Genomic DNA, 17,141 nt, shown 5'->3' on the forward strand with positions numbered 1-17,141 from the left:
AACCGTGAGAGGCTTTGATTATTGTGATGGACTTAAATCAGCTCTGTGAAATCCACTTCATACGTCTCTGCTGTTTATCAAATCAGAAATGCATTTGCATCACATTTTACCGCACTTGTGGCTGCTTGGGAGGAAAATTAGCAAGAGGAACCGCTCCCTTAGATTTACAAAAAATTTGACATTTTGATGAATAGATGCATTTTCAGAGAAGCCACAATTCGATCCCAAAGACACATAATTAATTGAACCGCAGCTGTCAAGAGCAAGAGCTTCAGTGAGTCAACAGAGCTGTTTGGGACAGATAGCCTCTGTTTCTTTTCAGCAGCTGAAGAAAAACTCACAAAAGTATAAACAGAAGAGGCAGATAATACCGGATTTAGATGACTGGTGTTCTGTATTTCAGACAAAAGTCACAGTGAAAGCCAACCACATCCATAGCAACCAGCCAGTCTGAGTATTCAGTCAAGGTTCCTCAAAACAAAGCACATGGCAGGCAGTTCTGTAATAACTCGCATCATTGATGCTCGCAGCGTTTTCAATTCAGCATGCAGTTGCAAAAACGACGGGAAGCTCTGGAAAATAAACACATGGATCTGGTGCAGCGGACCTCAGTTTATGTTAAGTAAGGCCAATGATGGGTCAATGTCTTGTAATGATGGTGGTGCGTGTTAAGTATGTGCGCAGGGTAGATTTAATGGAGTACGATCCTTAAAAAGACATCAGGGTGAGTGTGTTTGTAAGCAGACGACTGCGACCACTGTGAAAGGCAGAAAGACATGCATGCAAACAACTTTTTAAGTCACATATTCATTTTCAACTACACCCATGTGCTCAGTAGATGGTGCTGGTTGTCTCTGGAGAAGTGCCGGCTGTTGTCTCCTCCTAATTACACTAAACGCATTAAGTTCAAAAGTGCTAAAAATCAGACGAACCTCGGAGCTACTGGGAAATGAGAAATTTTGTTTTAGAAGTCAGACAAGCCCACAGGTTATCTTTAAAGGTTGTTTTTTTTAATTTAATAGATGCAAATAATTTCCTGACAGCAGCACAGTGTCTACTCACAAATATCATAACTGAATCATACTAATAAAATAGCAGAGATGTGAAATACTGTTCAGTCTGCAATAAACCAAAGCATCGACAGAGTATTCATAAACAGCTTGAGCACTACTTTGCATATAATGCCCACATGTTACATAACAAGTAGACAATTCAGTTACAGAGGTCTTTTCTTCATGATTGGCACTCTGGCGGCTTAATGAATAAGGATTCCCAAATCGCACATCATGCACTCTAAACATCCACATCTTATTTTAACAGGGACTTCTGCAAAAACACCCAGCATTCACTCGGCCCTAGATAAACAACTTTCATTTGGTGCCAAAATATAAAAAAATACATTTATGTGCACTGTGGTGCGCATCAAAAAGAAGGCTTTTAAGCTTTGTTGCCACCTTATTATTTTTCATTTTCAGGAAACCAAAATCTAAAATCAAGTCATTTTCTGTTTTAATTCATTTCCTCCACTGACTGCACTGCTTCACTTAGATACAAAAATTGATGTGCAACATTTGACGGAGGCCTTCTAGCACACAAAAGATAAAGGCAACATTTTGGGCAGCTGAATGCCAAGCTGTCAAAGCTGTCCACCAGAATTCAAGCGCTCAAGTTTATTGATTAATTACGACTCATAAATTGATTCGTGAAATGTAACATACGCCTGCTGGGCTTTACAGGAATGTGTTTGTCTGCATCAGTGTATCAGCACAGCTTCGGTGCTGGTGGAGTGTGCGTGAGTCATGTAGCAGTGAAAGGTGGATGAGGTCAGTGGTTTTGGCTGGAGTGCGGCTCGGTACTGGACTCTGCTTCGGCTTCGTTATGCATTTTGCTGAGGTGTTTGATTAAGCTCTCCAGCTGAGGGTTCCCCCCGAACTCCTTGATGAGTCGGTACGCCTCCACCTCCAGGTCCCGCAGAGTCTGACGGGTGTAGGCGAACGAGCCCACCTTCTCCAAGTAGTCCACACAGTATCGTTTGATGTCCATGTTCTCCGTGCGCTGCCTTAAGATGTTCTGTACCTGGGTGCTCTCTGGACGCGACCAGATAGCGTGAATGATGGGGAAAGAGAACTTGCCCTCAGTCAGGTCCTCGCAGAAGCTCTTGTTCTCGCTGTACTCACGAGAGCTCAGGTTGGCGTAGTCGTCGCGGATCTGGAAGAAGAGGCCCAGCGTGTCCAGGAGGGGTTTCAGCTCCTGTTTCCAATCTGAGAAGAGCTGCATGAGGCCTACAGCCAGGCCGAAGAGCCCTCCGGTTTTCTGCAGCACCATGTTGCGGTACTCCTGCTCTGTGGGACAGGTGTAAGTGTCCCTCCAGTGGATGTCCAGACCTTGGCCGCGGTGCAGTTCCAGCAGCTGCCTGGTAAACACACGGACGGCCTCAGGGTGCTCCAGCGTCAACACCTTCTCCAAACCCAAGAAGTAAACATAGTTGGCGGAGTTGATGACAGAGGGAATGCCGTAGATGCTGTGGGCCACAGGGAAGCCTCTCCGCAGCTTGGAGCTGTCCTCGATGTCGTCTATGAGCAAGCTGGCGTTGTGCAGCATGTCAGTCACTTCGATGATCACCTGAACACAACACAAACCTCAGTATCACTCTGTACAATTATACAGAAATTACCAAAGCATAGTTTGAGAATTATTGTGATAATTCCTCAGCTTTTCCATCTCGTAGCAATTAATGTTTTTATGATCTGCTGCGCTAACTTTCATGAACTGTTACAATGATGCTTAAGCTGAGAGAACTTCCCTTTCCCTGCTAATGAACTTGTAAAAAGTTCTCAGTAGCTCTGTGTAAATTATGCACTACAACATGAATACAGCAGAGGGTGCCATGTCTACACTGTCATCTGCACTGCTCCACTTGTGAGAGTCTTCATCAGTAGACAAAATAGTTGTTGCTGACGCTCACACGCTCCAGACTTGAGCTGTGTGCAATCAAGATTTTGACAAGACTGCTGTCAATTTCATCTGGTCAGCTCTGAAACTCAAATCCAATTCCAACTGAGAGCATGTGGGGAGACACAGCTACATGAGTATAGAGGAAATGAAGTCACAGCAATTAGAGGTGACACATTGCAGGGCCGAGTGCAGTCTCACCTCCTCCTAAGAGAGAACGAGGAGAGCTGGGTACTTAGCCATAATGATGAATGTATTGGAGACTCCATCCACCTTAACACACATTCACAGCTGTAACGAGTTAAGAGCTACAGCATGTACAAATTCATACTGAGACTTTTTCGCCAGCACAAGGCAGGACATGTGCTACGGAGATACTTTTCCTCCTGAACAAAGAAGCTGGTGCTATGCAAAATAATTTACACTCTGTGGCTTTGTTCTAGGTCCATGTTGGACATAAAACAGCCAGTGTTTCCATCAGGTGTCCTGAGCTGGCCGTGCAGCCCGCTGGAGTGCTCTGCTGATTTAAAAGACAAGTGGTGTGGCCTGGTAATGAAAGCTGTTTGTATGGGGCCGGGAAGCACAAAGAGAGGCTCAGTGGGTCAGGCAGATGGCCAAGGCTGGGCCAGTTGAGCAGTTTATCCGCCAAACACAACCTTTCCCTCGGCAGGGTCCCGACACTCGCTCACCCTGCAACCTCAGTGAGCCACTTACAAGAGGGGGGGTGGGGGGTGGGGGGTGGGGGTGGGGGGGGCTGTGGGTAAAGCTACAATGGATGCACACATGAACGAGAAAACTGAATAATGTATCTAAACACTCTAGGATTCAAAGATTCATTGCAAACAGGCTGCTGTTTTGATGAATTACAAATCCCTGTTAGGATAAAAGAACGAGGGTGCGATCGAGACAAGATTTTAAATTCACATCAATAATCGCCTCAGATAACAACAGCAGCTGTCACAAGCAGCAACAATTTTCAAGTTTTGGACTTTGAGTGTCTCTAAGGAATTCAATTAGTCAGACTGTCGCTGTATAATGCTGCTGTTTAAGTGCCGGGTGCCTTCACTGCTCTGCAAGACTTCATTGATTATCACCAGAGGTTACTGACAGAGAGACTCACTCTGTTTGCCAAAGCTACAATCAGTGATCCATTAAGAATGCAGTGACGCCTTCACAAAAAAAAAAAAAGAAAAAAAGAAAACGAGTCCACAAGAACAAACAGACAAGTCAGTTATGTGCAGGCATAAACCTGTCTCAATAGGGGGACGACACAAGATGCTAACCTGAGTCAGACTACGGGGCTGCTGAAGTCTGGCCAAACAAGGATTTACCATTGCCGTACCACATAATCACACACCACGCCTACCGGATTGTGTCTTTCCAAAATGCTTTCTCATTCATCTAGAACGGCTTACCATAAATATAATACTGCGTGGTAGATTTTTCAGTGTAATCACTATATTTTAAATACAGCGTTTCCCCTCAGTGTTTTATAGACCTCGAACAAAGATCACCTCCGCTACCCAATAAAATGTAACAGGCTTTTATGCAATGACATTAACATTCATGGGGGAAAAAAAGCTGTATTTCCAAAGCAAAGGCCACGTATTTAATGAGAATGGCTAATGTTCAGACTCATCTACTAACTTAATTGATCATGAGATGAGATCTGGGTTGTTAACCACCGCAGCTAAATGATTTCCTTGAAAAAAAACCCCTGCATTACAAGTGTATAACAAATGTAATGTCTACCTTAATCCAGGCTTTACTGCAATACAATCTGCTAATGTCACCACTTCCTGTTTGCTCCATGTGATGTTAAACTTACAACACATTACAAGCTACACTTGGCTTGTTTAAAAGGGATCATTTTGTTATTAGACTGTCCAGCAGTCATTGCTACAAATTCTACTTGATATGCTAACCTGCCATCCAGTTCCTAGTTATTTTCTCATGGAGGCTGCTACATTATAGTGTCACTCTGCATTAGTCACATTAAAACCTACAAGGCGCTCTAAGCCTGAGGCAGCAGACATTCTCATAAATGACACGTTTTCAAAGTGAAAAGACAGAAGACACTAAAGAAGAGCCAACCTTTCTACGTTGTCAGAGAGAACAGGAGGAAGCCAGTCAGCTAAAGGTCGTAAGGCAACTGATGCGTGCAGGGGGAATTTCCCAAACCTCCACAATCTGTGCTGTACTACACAGCAGAGAAGCACATAAAAAATGCATTACCAAATGAATGAGACAGTGTACCACTGTCACTGCTGAAGGCATCGTTGTTTCCATGGCGGCGACTTCAGTGTGGCAGCAGTGTGCTAATGATGACGAGAGGAGGGCTCTCAGTCTGCATGATGGGTTCAGCAGGAGTTTACAGAGCTGCTGCACACAGAGAAGGGGGAGCAGAGGGAGCTCTGGGGGGGAGATAGGGCTTTTGTATGTGAGGTAGATGTAAACATCTATGCGCTGTGCCATAACACAGATATTCTGTCTAAGGTAGAATTATATGGGGTCATGCGGGAGAACAAAGGTAGATTTGGTTGTAATCTGCATATGAATGTAGGCCACATGAACCACCAACACATGTACAGTCAAAAACTGATTTGTTAAATTAGCCTCAAGAGACACATGTGCTCCTGAACTGAACATGCCAGCACTTCGGTAAAGAAATGTAGCCGTGCCATGTAATGTGAAAATGATCAAAAATGCCACTTTGACTGTTGAGTCACTTGATTTATTATATTTTTATATATTACTTATAACACACTGTAGTAGTAGCAGTGTGAAGGCTGTGATTAAATATATCTACTGGTGCTGTAGTAGGGGGAGGAGGGCTGCCCTGACAGGATCGATCTGTAAGGTTTAATAATTCCTCAGGAGAGACGGACAAGTATATTACTCTATCACACAAATGCACCTATTTTTTATTGAGGCCTGAAACCAGTCATCACAACAGGGGAGGGACTTTTACTGTGTACTGGTAAGATGAAATGACCACAAGAGGACACACACACACACACACACACAGACACACACACACAACACTGCAACCTCTGAGCCAACTTCTGCAGAACCAGGATTCCTCTATTCGGGGAGGGTTTATTAAACATTCAGAACAAAGGGAGACCTGTTGAACAGCAAACCTAATGAGATCTGACAGGCTCAGCACTTAGCATTCTGCATTGTGAAAGGCATTTAGATTCAGAAAACACAGATTGGACTCCATAACTTCATCACTGGACACAGGACCAGTATTCAGGCACTACAATGCTAATGCTATCAGTATAATACATAAGGTCAATGGCCTGATCTCCCTGAGGGGACAGCAGCGAGGGTCCTGCTCAATAAAACCAATAGATCTGAGATGGCTAATTTAAAATTAATCTAACAGAAGGGAGGCAGAAATGTCAATCTGCCTGCTATCTGTATATGAACTTCAATATGTCTGGTGCAGTCTAGTCAGGCGGCATCCAAGAAAATGTTACAACACTGTTATGGATGAGTGGAAGCATATGTTTGCCTGAGAAGCTGCCTGTGATTTGAATCATCCTAATCCTGTGCTCGCAGAGGTGATCAGGACACTAAAAAGCTGAAAATGCAGTAGTCTGTCTCTAAATATTAATGTGTGTACAGTATGTCTTAAATACACAAACTGAATGCTGCCAAATATTTCAGTTTAATCAGTACCTCGATTATACTGTCTAATAAGACAATGAGCAACCGTTATTATAAAATATTAATTATGAAATATTAATATACTAATTGTACATATGTGGAGAACAGCAGCAGTGTTACAAACAAAAGAAAGTTTGAGAGCCTGACAGCTGCAGCAGCTGTTAATACAGTCAGTGTAACCAATATGACCATTCTTGTTATTAAACACAGTGGTCAGACATGAATGTGGATGCCTTAAAGGATAAGTCAACAAATCTCATGTGCAGAGCCAAACCAACAATGAATTCATCCTACTTACAAGTACCGTGTGTGTATCCAAGACCTGATATATCTTATTCCTCTGTGCTGTAGAGCTCCATTTTTGTCCAAAAAAACGATTAAAAACACGTCGATAAGTCGCGCAGCTGCATTGGGTGACGTGTTCCTTTTCCCCAAAGGCAACGGCTACTGTAGTTTATTTAGAAACGGCTCCAAAGAGTAATAACAGTGAAAAGATTTTCAGTCCCCAGAGAGAAGTTCCATGTAAGGCGAGACCACTGTGCATGTGTAGGAATGCTGTTCCATTGACAGAGCTTCACTAGCTTGTTGCGCTACACATCACAACCTCCTGACTATGGACTACATCCTACATTGTAAAGAACTTTAGTTGTTGATGAGATCACACACACTCAACATTTAGAAGAAAATAAACACTGTATTCAATGCAACATACGAGTTTTCATTTTCACAGTCGATCTTTGAGTGTGTTCAGTTAGTAAATGGGTGTCGGGTGAGGTTGCTGCAGAAGGGCGTCTCCAGTGTGTTAGTGGCCTTGGCAGTATGGCCTTGTGTTCACTGAAGAGATTCTGCACAAAAAAACTGAAAGTGAACTAAAATTATACTTGATGAAATATGCACACTATTAAAAGAGTTAAAAAAAAATATACTACTGAACATTTCTCCAATTCTATAAAGACATTTGATTCAATTGTGGATTTCTAGCAGTTGATGACAATTTTATCAGCTCGCTAATGTGGTTGAGGAGGAAGGGAAACACGATACAATACACAATGGCTTTGGGGAAAGACCAGGGTTTGTGAATGCAGTGATGAAGCAGCGTCTGGTGCTCAATAGTTCAATAATAAGTCACAGATTTAAATGGTTAAAATTTGGGTAGGCTTGAATAATTGGTGTCTTACAACAAGCACAGTATATCATACCTGGCCTGAATGTGACTGAATGATAAAGTAGACATGTAATGTAATGAAATGTGTGAGAGGGATCATCATAAAATCTGGCTTCTACTCACTACCTCGCCATCTGCGTCACCAGTTTTCAGTGTCTCATACGAGGTGAAACCTCTAGATTAGAAACAACAGCTATTGAAACTGATAATATTTCCTATACAGTGTTTACAATCAGTTTGTTTTTTTCCTCCTTTCTCCATCCAAACTTAAAGACAAACCCAATGTGTTTATGGAAAAAAAACACACACTGCTTTAGAGTTTTGGAATTAAATACATTTTTCAGCGCTGAGATTGAAAACAGCTCACTTGTAGTAAATTAAGTAAAACTGCTTGGTGTGTATAATTTAAAACACATTTCAACTCACACGGAAATCTTGCTTTCACTCCCTCCAGAAGCACAACACCACACTTTCTGAGCACAAACTCGATTTGATAGAGGCCATGCCTTATAAAAGCTGCCTTCTGTGCACGGGTAGGATGCGTGCCAGAATCTATTCGAATTGATTTTGATCCCTTTCAGATGACGTACCAGAATATTAAGAGAAGGGGAGAGGGTAAACACTCGAAAACAAAAAGTGGAACTTGCACAGCTAGTCGTCTGAGTAGTAGTAGTAGAGATGGGGGTTGGGAGGTGTGGCGCACGAACAGCGAGAAACTTCAAAACAGGAAACAGACGCTCATATGAATGAATGAAACAAAATGAATTCAGTAAACAACTATGATTTGAGAGATGAAGTGGAACAAAAGACCTGCATCGACTCATTGTTTAGCATGTCATTTCACAAAAAACATGTTTTAGCAGTGAAACTTGTGTCTACACGAATGGATTTTGCACCTGTTTAGGTACGACTACTTTAAACTCTGCAGTTTGTTGTGGTTTTCTTTTTTCAGTCAGACTGTGAATAGACTGTGAAGCAACATGCCACGTGGCGTAACATTTAAAAGCAGAAGTGGGTGTGTTTTGACAGCTCCTATGTTGGATCAAAATGTTATTCATCTGTAAGGAAATTGTAAAAAAAATTCACTTTCAGCGTGTCGCTCTCCCATCTTCTTGTTCATGAAAACTTGAAAGCCTGATGAATGTTTTATGTTTCTGTTGCATTGCACTTCATTTTGTTAGCACACTGTTAGCTGGCGTCATGAGTAGACACCTGAAATCCTTGAAATGAAACACTAGATGTACTGCTACGGCTGCCGCGTCAGACAGTGCCTTTCCAAATTGAGGAGTAGAGAGCGAACGGTGCAAGTGTTATGAATACAGGCCACACTTGATGCAAGTTGATGCTTCATGATTTAAGAGGCAAAATATATTAATGGTTTAATGGTTTACTTTATGGTTCAATTTCACTTCACTCATAACCCTGTTTGCAGCAGCGGCAGAAAGTGGCTTTTTTCAGCAAAATAAAAGCTCTCATAAACCCTCCGTGCGCTACCTGCACAGCACCAAACCTCAGAGAAACTGTAGCAAGTAGCAAAGTGATGAAGAGAGTCAAACATCTAGCGAGCTTAAGATCAAGATATTTTTCTCAGCAGCTGGTGAACACCAAACCCAAATGAGAAGAGTAAATATTGGACCTGTCAGGTGGATGATCAATTAAACTGTTCAAGATGTTTTAGAGTTCTTCTGGCACCTGGTAGCTTTTAATCGTTTAAAGCAGCTTTAGCATTTACTGTAGGCATATACTTTCCCTACTCGAGACAAACTCTTTGATAAGGTGTATGAGCATCATCTATATGAATAAACAAAAATGTATCATGAAATCAGCAGCTAAGTTGTACTTTTATAACCTGCTGATCAAACAAATATAGAAAGGGCTGTTTTTGAGAGCATTGCTTCACTTCATCCTCCGCTGCATTAACAACCTCTTGCAATAAATCATGAATGCTCTACGCTCTCCACCCAAACTTTAGATTTACATTCAGTTAGGAGCAGCTCAGCTGACTGAACACTCTGTTTGCGTTACAAAATAAATTGCCTATCCTGAACGAGCACGGCGTCATTTCACCTTCCTGGAACCGTCTGCGACAGTAAACATCAGGCGACTCTGAACATTTAGAGGCTTTAAATGGCTGATTTCTCACCTGCAGTTTGTCCTCTGGAACATTGAGCCAGTGGTTAAATGCTTGAGCCAGTTTTGTCCTCACCTGCTTTCCTGAGAAGAGAGTGAAAAACAACCGGTGGGTGGTAGCAACATAATCCTGAGAAAGCAATGCTGGAAGAAAAAGGTAATTTTCTTTCAGTCAGTAATCAGTATAACTCTGTAAGCATGACGTTATGCTCAACCCCTCATTGTTTAGAGAAAGAGCTCTGCAACAAACAGCTTTACAACAGACTCCAATGAGGCCAATTAAATACCAGCTAGAGCTAGTCAGATTTTTAAATATCTTAATCCCACCTATTGCACCCTGATGTGATGTCCAAATGAAGGTGAACATTAAAATCATTTACATTATTCCACAAATAATTACTCCATTGACTCAGTCTTTTGTATTGCAGAGCGAATTCCAAGTTTAATCTGCAGGTCAAAACACTCTTGTTTAGGAAACAGTGGAAGTGGGATGTGACCTGGCTGGTGCAACTGAGAAGTCAAACAAATATGAGGTCATGACCTAAACGAAACACAGGAAGTTTTCTATCGTTCAAAGACCAAGTTTAAGGCGTGCTTTTCTTTGGCCCCGTTTGACCTTTGTTGTGGTGGTGGTGGTGAATTCCAGCTCACATCCACCATCTAAATGACGACAGGGGTGAGCACAATTTCATGCAGGTCTATAGGTGTATGTTCCAAAACTATGACAATAGGTGTTTTGAGACTGGGGGAACTTTTTCATAGTTTTAAGAACTGTTAGAGCAACTTTTATTTTTTTTATTGTGTTGTGTCCGCATTGCAGGAACGGAGACAGAAATAAACGGCAGCAAGTGAGTGCTCAGTCAAGAGAAATTGGACTCAACAACATTGCGATGACGAACATGAACAGAACTATGCGCACCACAGCTTTCTCAGGCTCTACTCTCTCAATCTGCTTCAGTTTATTACCAGTTGGAGCCATTAATGTGTGAAATACAGCTCCAAGTATTAGTAAAAGACATTAACAACAAGGCAAATCTGCTCGTGTTCAATGTATCATCTACAGATTCTGCAATGAAACCAACAGACTTCAGGCCTTTGCTAAATAACATCTATAACATAGTGAGACCATATGCTGCTGCCAAAACACAGATTTGAAATTTAAGCACCGCATTAGTCAGTTGTCATGTGTTTCAAATGCACTATGTAAAACAAAATGCAGTTTGGCTACAAGCTGAACTGAATAAGTTACAACGGATGAATTCAATGCTCTTTAAGTTGAAGCCTACTGTGCTACAGCAGTGACATACAAACACACTTTCATGAAATTCAGCAGTGTCTCCAATAAAGCTAGGTGTTAATCAACAAGATAAACAATTTGCGAGATATCCTCTCAGCTCATGCAGCATGCAGTTTAGGGTGAATGTTGTTCGTACACAAGAGCTTCACATCATCACATTTATCATTTTAGGCATTTTGCTGATGCTATGACCCCCGTGTGACTAACAAGAAGTGAGCAGGTCAGGGCTCTACGTAGCTCTGGGATTCATCAGCAAGCACACGTGGCTTTTGATGACCTTTCAGCTGTATGTTTATCTGTCTCCACCTCTTCTTTCATCCTGCAGCAACTGACAGTGAAAGAGACTCACCCGGTAGTTGCAACAAGTACTTGTACGGCTCCAGCAGAATTCGCTCTGAGGCTGCTGCTGAGTCACCGTCCATTGCTCCAAGTTTACACAAATCTGTTGGAAGGCAAAGATCACACAGAAACATAAATAAATAAAGATGTTACGCTGCGTGTTATCAGCTTTATAAATCTTAAAATAAAAGATTATAAATCTATAAAAAAAGTCAAACCAAAAAGATCTTAGTGATGATTTGTTTATTCAAATGATGGACATGTGTTATCATATTTTAACATGCTTTTGTAATTATTTTAAAAAGGATTTATTTTTCTCCTATTAATTATTTATTTTAGCAATTCACATGTTCCAGTTGACTGGTTCATAGAAATATGAAAGCAAATAGTATTTTACTTGACTACACATAATGGAAAACAGTTATTTTCCTGGATGTGTGTGTGTCAATCTGTCAGACTCAGATATGAATTCTGAATTGAATTAAGTGTCTAATACCAAAATTACTATATTTGTGACAATATTTACTCTGTTTAGCGCTTAGACTAGATTGTAGAGAATGTAAGAAGTTTGTACAACTACACATCTAAAAACTGTCAATAAATAACAGTACTAATGAAGAAATACAGTTTGCAATTTACTTTACATCTTTAAAATGTGTTGCTTATCTGTAGTTTGTATTTTTACAAATTACTTTCCAAAAATGTCAGCCATCAAGCAACTCATGATGCTGCTCCCTGAAGTGACTGTAATCAAGTGAATGTAAGAGATTACAGGTCAGTTTCTGAACTGGTGTAACACCTGTTTCAAGCAACAAGAGTCAGCCATCCTTCTAACCTGTTGTTGATGATTGTGGCTCACAAGGCTGAGTGCAAGTCTACAATCACACACTACAGTAAACAACAGTACTGAAGAAGTGTATAATTCTGATTCTGTGGTGTGTTCACGTTGGGTTACTTGTCTTTTCTAAACTTAAAGCGGGCTCTTAACTGACAGATTTGGGAACCAGTGTTGAGTAGACAGAATTGTAGTAGAAGAAATTGCAGAGAGGATTGTGTTAACATGACAAGAACAATGTCAGACTCGAGGACCGGCTTGGTGTAAGTGACATCAGATATGTAACTGCAAAACTGCGACACACTTTGCAACTGAATTCACAAGAACTTTATGGGTATCATCTGTGAGTGATACTTTTACTCACTTAGAGCTTTGCCTTTAAAATTAGCATGTAATTGAGACACAGGAAATGCAGTGAGAAAAAGCCTTGGCCTGTATTTGTTCTGAGCAAAAACTTATTACCTATGCTCATGCAGCATAGACATGATAGGCAAAACTAATTTATCAATTACATGGAAGTGGAATGTGCTGAAGGGCAATAAGAAATGCAAAATTAATGCAATGTTTGTAGAGCTGTTACATTTAAAAAATGGCTAACTTATCTAAAAAATTTAAAAAGGTTTTGACAAATGTGATAAAATAGTTTCATGATGTAATCCACTGGGTGTCGGCTGCATATGCAGAGCCATGAAATCCCCTTGTGCATGGAGACACACTGATCACATGACTGGATAAGTTAAACAATCACATCACTGATGAATCACAGAAACTGGTGACAACTGATGTAGCAGTGGGCTGTTTTTTCCATCTAGCTGGTGGTTTACAAAAACTTGCAACAATCACTCTAAAAAAATTATTCTAAAATCTATTTCATATGACAAATCCATATAATTTACATCAGGTCAAGCCACAAAGATCTTCATGCCTGTTAGCCATGTGATAAATCCTGTCTTTGTGAATCTTATCTTGTCTTTGGCTTTTGTTGACACTAGGTCTCAAAGATGACGTTCAGAGCTTATGGTCATTTTTAAGGGTTGTAGTTAGTGGTGGTGTTGTATTGGACCGCATTATATTAAAAGCTGTACTGTTGTTTACATGAGGAGAAAAGGAGTTAGTTACACCTCTCAATATAATGCAATTCATACACCATCAAAGATTACAAACCTCAGGACTTTAACCAACACCTTTCTGACAGTGTCAGCAGACTCAATACTACAGAATTTATTGCAGGCCTATTAATATACAGAGTACAGTATACTATATATAATACTGTATGTAAGTACTCTTACTGTATAGTACTGAATATGTAATGTTACATAACTAATTCAACACTTAACATTATTTGATAGGAAGTGGAAAACAAAAATATAATGAAGTCAGACTTCTTCCTGATTTTGCAACAAGTTTTTAGAGTGATCAAAATCTAGGTCACTTGTCATTTCGCCTTTTAAACACCACCATTTCTCAGCTCAGGTCATTCTTTGAAACTGTTATGGAATCGGGGTTTCAACCAAAATACTACCATAAAGTCTTCAAAAAAAAGGGAACATGTTTATGAAATGAGAAGACAAAAGTTTTTGCGGCAAGACTTCCAATCATGATGACAATAAGTGAGAACTCAAACGACAACGTCGATGGATTTTAAATCACAAACTGACACAAATTACACATACGCAACTAGGCTAGAAACTTAAATAAAATGCCTCTGTGACATGTAGTCAGTTTTCTTCAAGTCCCTTGCACTTTTTCTTAGCTCCACCCACCTTGGCTGCCTTCTGTCAGTCTGCTGACTGGCCGGGTCCCAGTATTCCTGTTAGCCAGACTGCTAGTTAGCTAGCGCCGATGTACCACCGTTGATCATTTCTGTCTTTTTGTTTTACAAATCAGAAAACATCCAGTTCAAACGCTGGTCGACTAGGGCACACGATACGACCGTCACACCCACACTTTTATATCATTTTAGGTCCTTATGTTACTGGCTAATTCACCGGTTGCTATGCGAGGGTAGTGCTGTGGTTGCGGCACACTGAACAGACACTTTTTTAAACAAGCTAGTTGTGATGAGCCAGCTATAATACGCCTCGCTTTCGTTACAGAGCAAGCGCAGAGTAGGTGGGGAATGTAACATGGGTGCCTCTCCTCTCGTGTGTGTTGAATATATATCTCTACATAGCCCGGAAGAGGCTTCCAAGTTGTAAAGGGAGTCAGACAAACGCACCTTCGTGTTGCCGGGACAGTGTGTAACACATATCAAACATACACATGGTGTTCCGAACCTGGGGGTTGTAGTTTTTTCAGCATTTTTTTCCTCCCTTCTGTATTGTGATAACCGCCCAGTAGGATTACTTCGTACACATCACCATGGATATTTTTCTCCCGGATCTAGCCAATCACGCGCAAGTAAGGCGTTTCCCTTCACGGTATTATCCAATGGGTGAGCGTTCTGATGACAGAGGCGGGGTTAACGTGCATGTCAATCACTCTCTGAAGGCAAGGGGGGGTGGGGGGAGGATCACAGAGAGAGCTGGAGGAGCTTCTCAACAAGGCAGAAACGACTTTTACCCATCCGCATCCAACATCAACCGGGGGACGACGTTTAAAAACCTGTCAGATTCCTCACATAAATGTTCCTATGGATTACTAATACACTTTCGTCGAAAAACAGAAGTGTTTCTCAACTTGACAGCATAGGTAAGCCTGCTTTTCCTCGGTAAAGCCATCGCTATTTTGAACATTTTTTTTACTAGCTTGCTTCCCTGCTGCTACCAAGCCAACCTTGACTGTTAGCTAACTTGTTAACTAATGCTGTGATGTGTTTAGGGGAGGATTTTATAGGGAATGAATGAATTTAGGCGACCAGACAGCTAAAAACTTAGGTCAGCTCGATAACAAAGTTATGCTGTAGCCAGCCAAATTAAGCTGATGAGCACAGTGGAAAGGTTATGCTACTCCGGGGCTGAATAGTTTGAAACGCCGGAGTGTTGTGTTGTTGAGCGGAGGAATCCTCGGAGAGGTTGTCGTCGAGCAGCGGCTGTCATGGTGCTCCCTGATAGCCGTCAAAGTGATATTACACGAAAGCCGTTGGCGACCCTTTATAAGCTTGACATCGCTGCAGGATATGTTTTTGACGACCAGCGACTAAAACGCTGTAGTTTAACAGGTAAAATGCGTCGTCAGGCTTTTCTTTTGTGCCACCAGGATTGGGTTTCTCCAGTGTAGGTTGGAGCAGATGGGCTACCTTATTTCAAGAAACTCACCCGTTTGATCAGTTGTGGCTACTATGTTCCCCAGATGCGAGGTGGGACTATTTTTCCCCTGTGCCAGAGATGACTTATTTTAGTCTCAATGTTGTATGTGCGTGACCAGTATTTTGCACATTTCCGTGACTGGCAACATAGGAATTGCTACCGTAGAGGTTTAAAGGTCTCCGGCTTTATTAGGACAGAGGGGGAAACGACGGCCGAGGCTCGGGCTGTGTGTGCATTATTGTTGGTGGTTGGTCAGTCACTCACTCACTTGCATCGGGCTGGTCTGGCAAATTGTCTGGGGCGGATGACATTGTATCCTCCGCGATCATTCACCGCGACCGAAGAGCCACAAATGAAGGCTGCGACCTTGGCGTCTGTTATAACAATAACATGTTGTAGTTATTAACGCGATGCTGCTGCGTTTACATCAAGCTTGACCTTGTTGCGAACCGTTTGGTCGACTTGTTTCTTTGTCAGAGGCAACCTCACTCAACGTTACTCCGTGAGCAGTCAGCGAAATGCCAGACCAGTCGATAAAGAGAACATTTTGTGAAGAAAGAAAGAAAGTGACTTGTGCTGCGCGACTAATGCACACTTTGTTCAACTTAACGCTGTTATTACAACACAGCTTTCATATGACATTTCTATAAAGGTTTGGTGGCTGTGTTGTCTGCCCGTAAGCAGCGTTGTTATCGCTCTATTTTTGCTGCCGAGTGGACTCCGCAGAGAGCAAGCGAGCACCGAGACAAGGGAGAGAAGCGAAAACGAAAATGAACGCTCTCGGAGCAGTTTTCCCCCAACGTAAAAACCAAGAGATTCGTCTCCGGGAGAGCAATGGCTCTGACAATAGCAGGTGAATTGTGACCACCGCTCCCGCAATTTCCAGCGTTTGTGAGCTGAAAGTGCTCTCGCTTTTAGCCGACTGTCAAGCTACAGAAATGGCGTCATCCTCTGCTGTAGTGTTGGTATATAGTCAGTGCAGTGCAGACAGCAGGCGCACCGCGCTGCCCTACTCAAAGAACCGAGCACCGTGCGGCTCACAGTGTCTGTCACTCTATCCGAAACTACGACATTATCCGTGCATTTGTGCAGACAGAGAGAGGAGGTCGTCTCTTTGGCCAGCGACTAGTTACTTTTGTGTGTGCTCGCCCTTGATAGCCACAAGCCAAGTCTGACTGCTGACTGACTACAGTACACTGGGCATTACATAAACGGCTTTAAGGGCTCTGCGAATGAGTGATCAGCCTGCCACGGTTTACTTTGCAACACAGATATTTTGGAGGAATGTGACTCGAAAGCTCAAGCACACCATACCATTTGTCTGTTGCATTAGTAAGGATTATTAAAGCAAAGGATCTTTAAACTTTTTCTAAATCAATCGCAACCTCAATTCAGACTTAAAGTAGTGATTCCTTAAAGGGGATGTCCTGTGCCAATGATGTGTTTTTATGTTGAGTAGGTTTTAACAGTGTAGAGTGTGCGTCTAGCTACTGCCCAGAT

At 41.9% G+C, this 17,141-nt stretch overlaps 2 protein-coding genes across 4 annotated transcripts in view; one reads left to right on the top strand and one right to left on the bottom strand.

The window, feature by feature from the left end:
• Positions 1 to 988: 988 nt before the first annotated feature.
• ggps1 (geranylgeranyl diphosphate synthase 1) lies at positions 989 to 14,813 on the bottom strand. The gene is made up of 4 exons (XM_044373622.1): positions 14,157 to 14,813; positions 11,569 to 11,661; positions 9,936 to 10,006; positions 989 to 2,622 (listed from the first exon to the last, which is right to left on the bottom strand). The coding sequence occupies exons 2-4, from the start codon at positions 11,639 to 11,641 to the stop codon at positions 1,825 to 1,827; spliced, it is 942 nt and encodes a 313-aa protein (XP_044229557.1). The 5' UTR covers positions 11,642 to 11,661; positions 14,157 to 14,813; the 3' UTR covers positions 989 to 1,824.
• A 101-nt stretch (positions 14,814 to 14,914) lies between these two features.
• The window catches only part of arid4b (AT-rich interaction domain 4B), a 39,026-nt gene continuing 36,799 nt past the window's right edge, over positions 14,915 to 17,141 (top strand). For all 3 annotated transcript variants that reach the window (XM_044373621.1, XM_044373619.1, XM_044373620.1), the window contains exon 1: positions 14,915 to 15,084. The gene's annotated coding sequence lies outside the window, so the exon portion shown is untranslated. The remainder of the gene's footprint in view (positions 15,085 to 17,141) is intronic.

Source organism: Thunnus albacares, chromosome 14 (assembly GCF_914725855.1).
Source record: "Thunnus albacares chromosome 14, fThuAlb1.1, whole genome shotgun sequence".
Classification (NCBI taxonomy): domain Eukaryota; kingdom Metazoa; phylum Chordata; class Actinopteri; order Scombriformes; family Scombridae; genus Thunnus; species Thunnus albacares.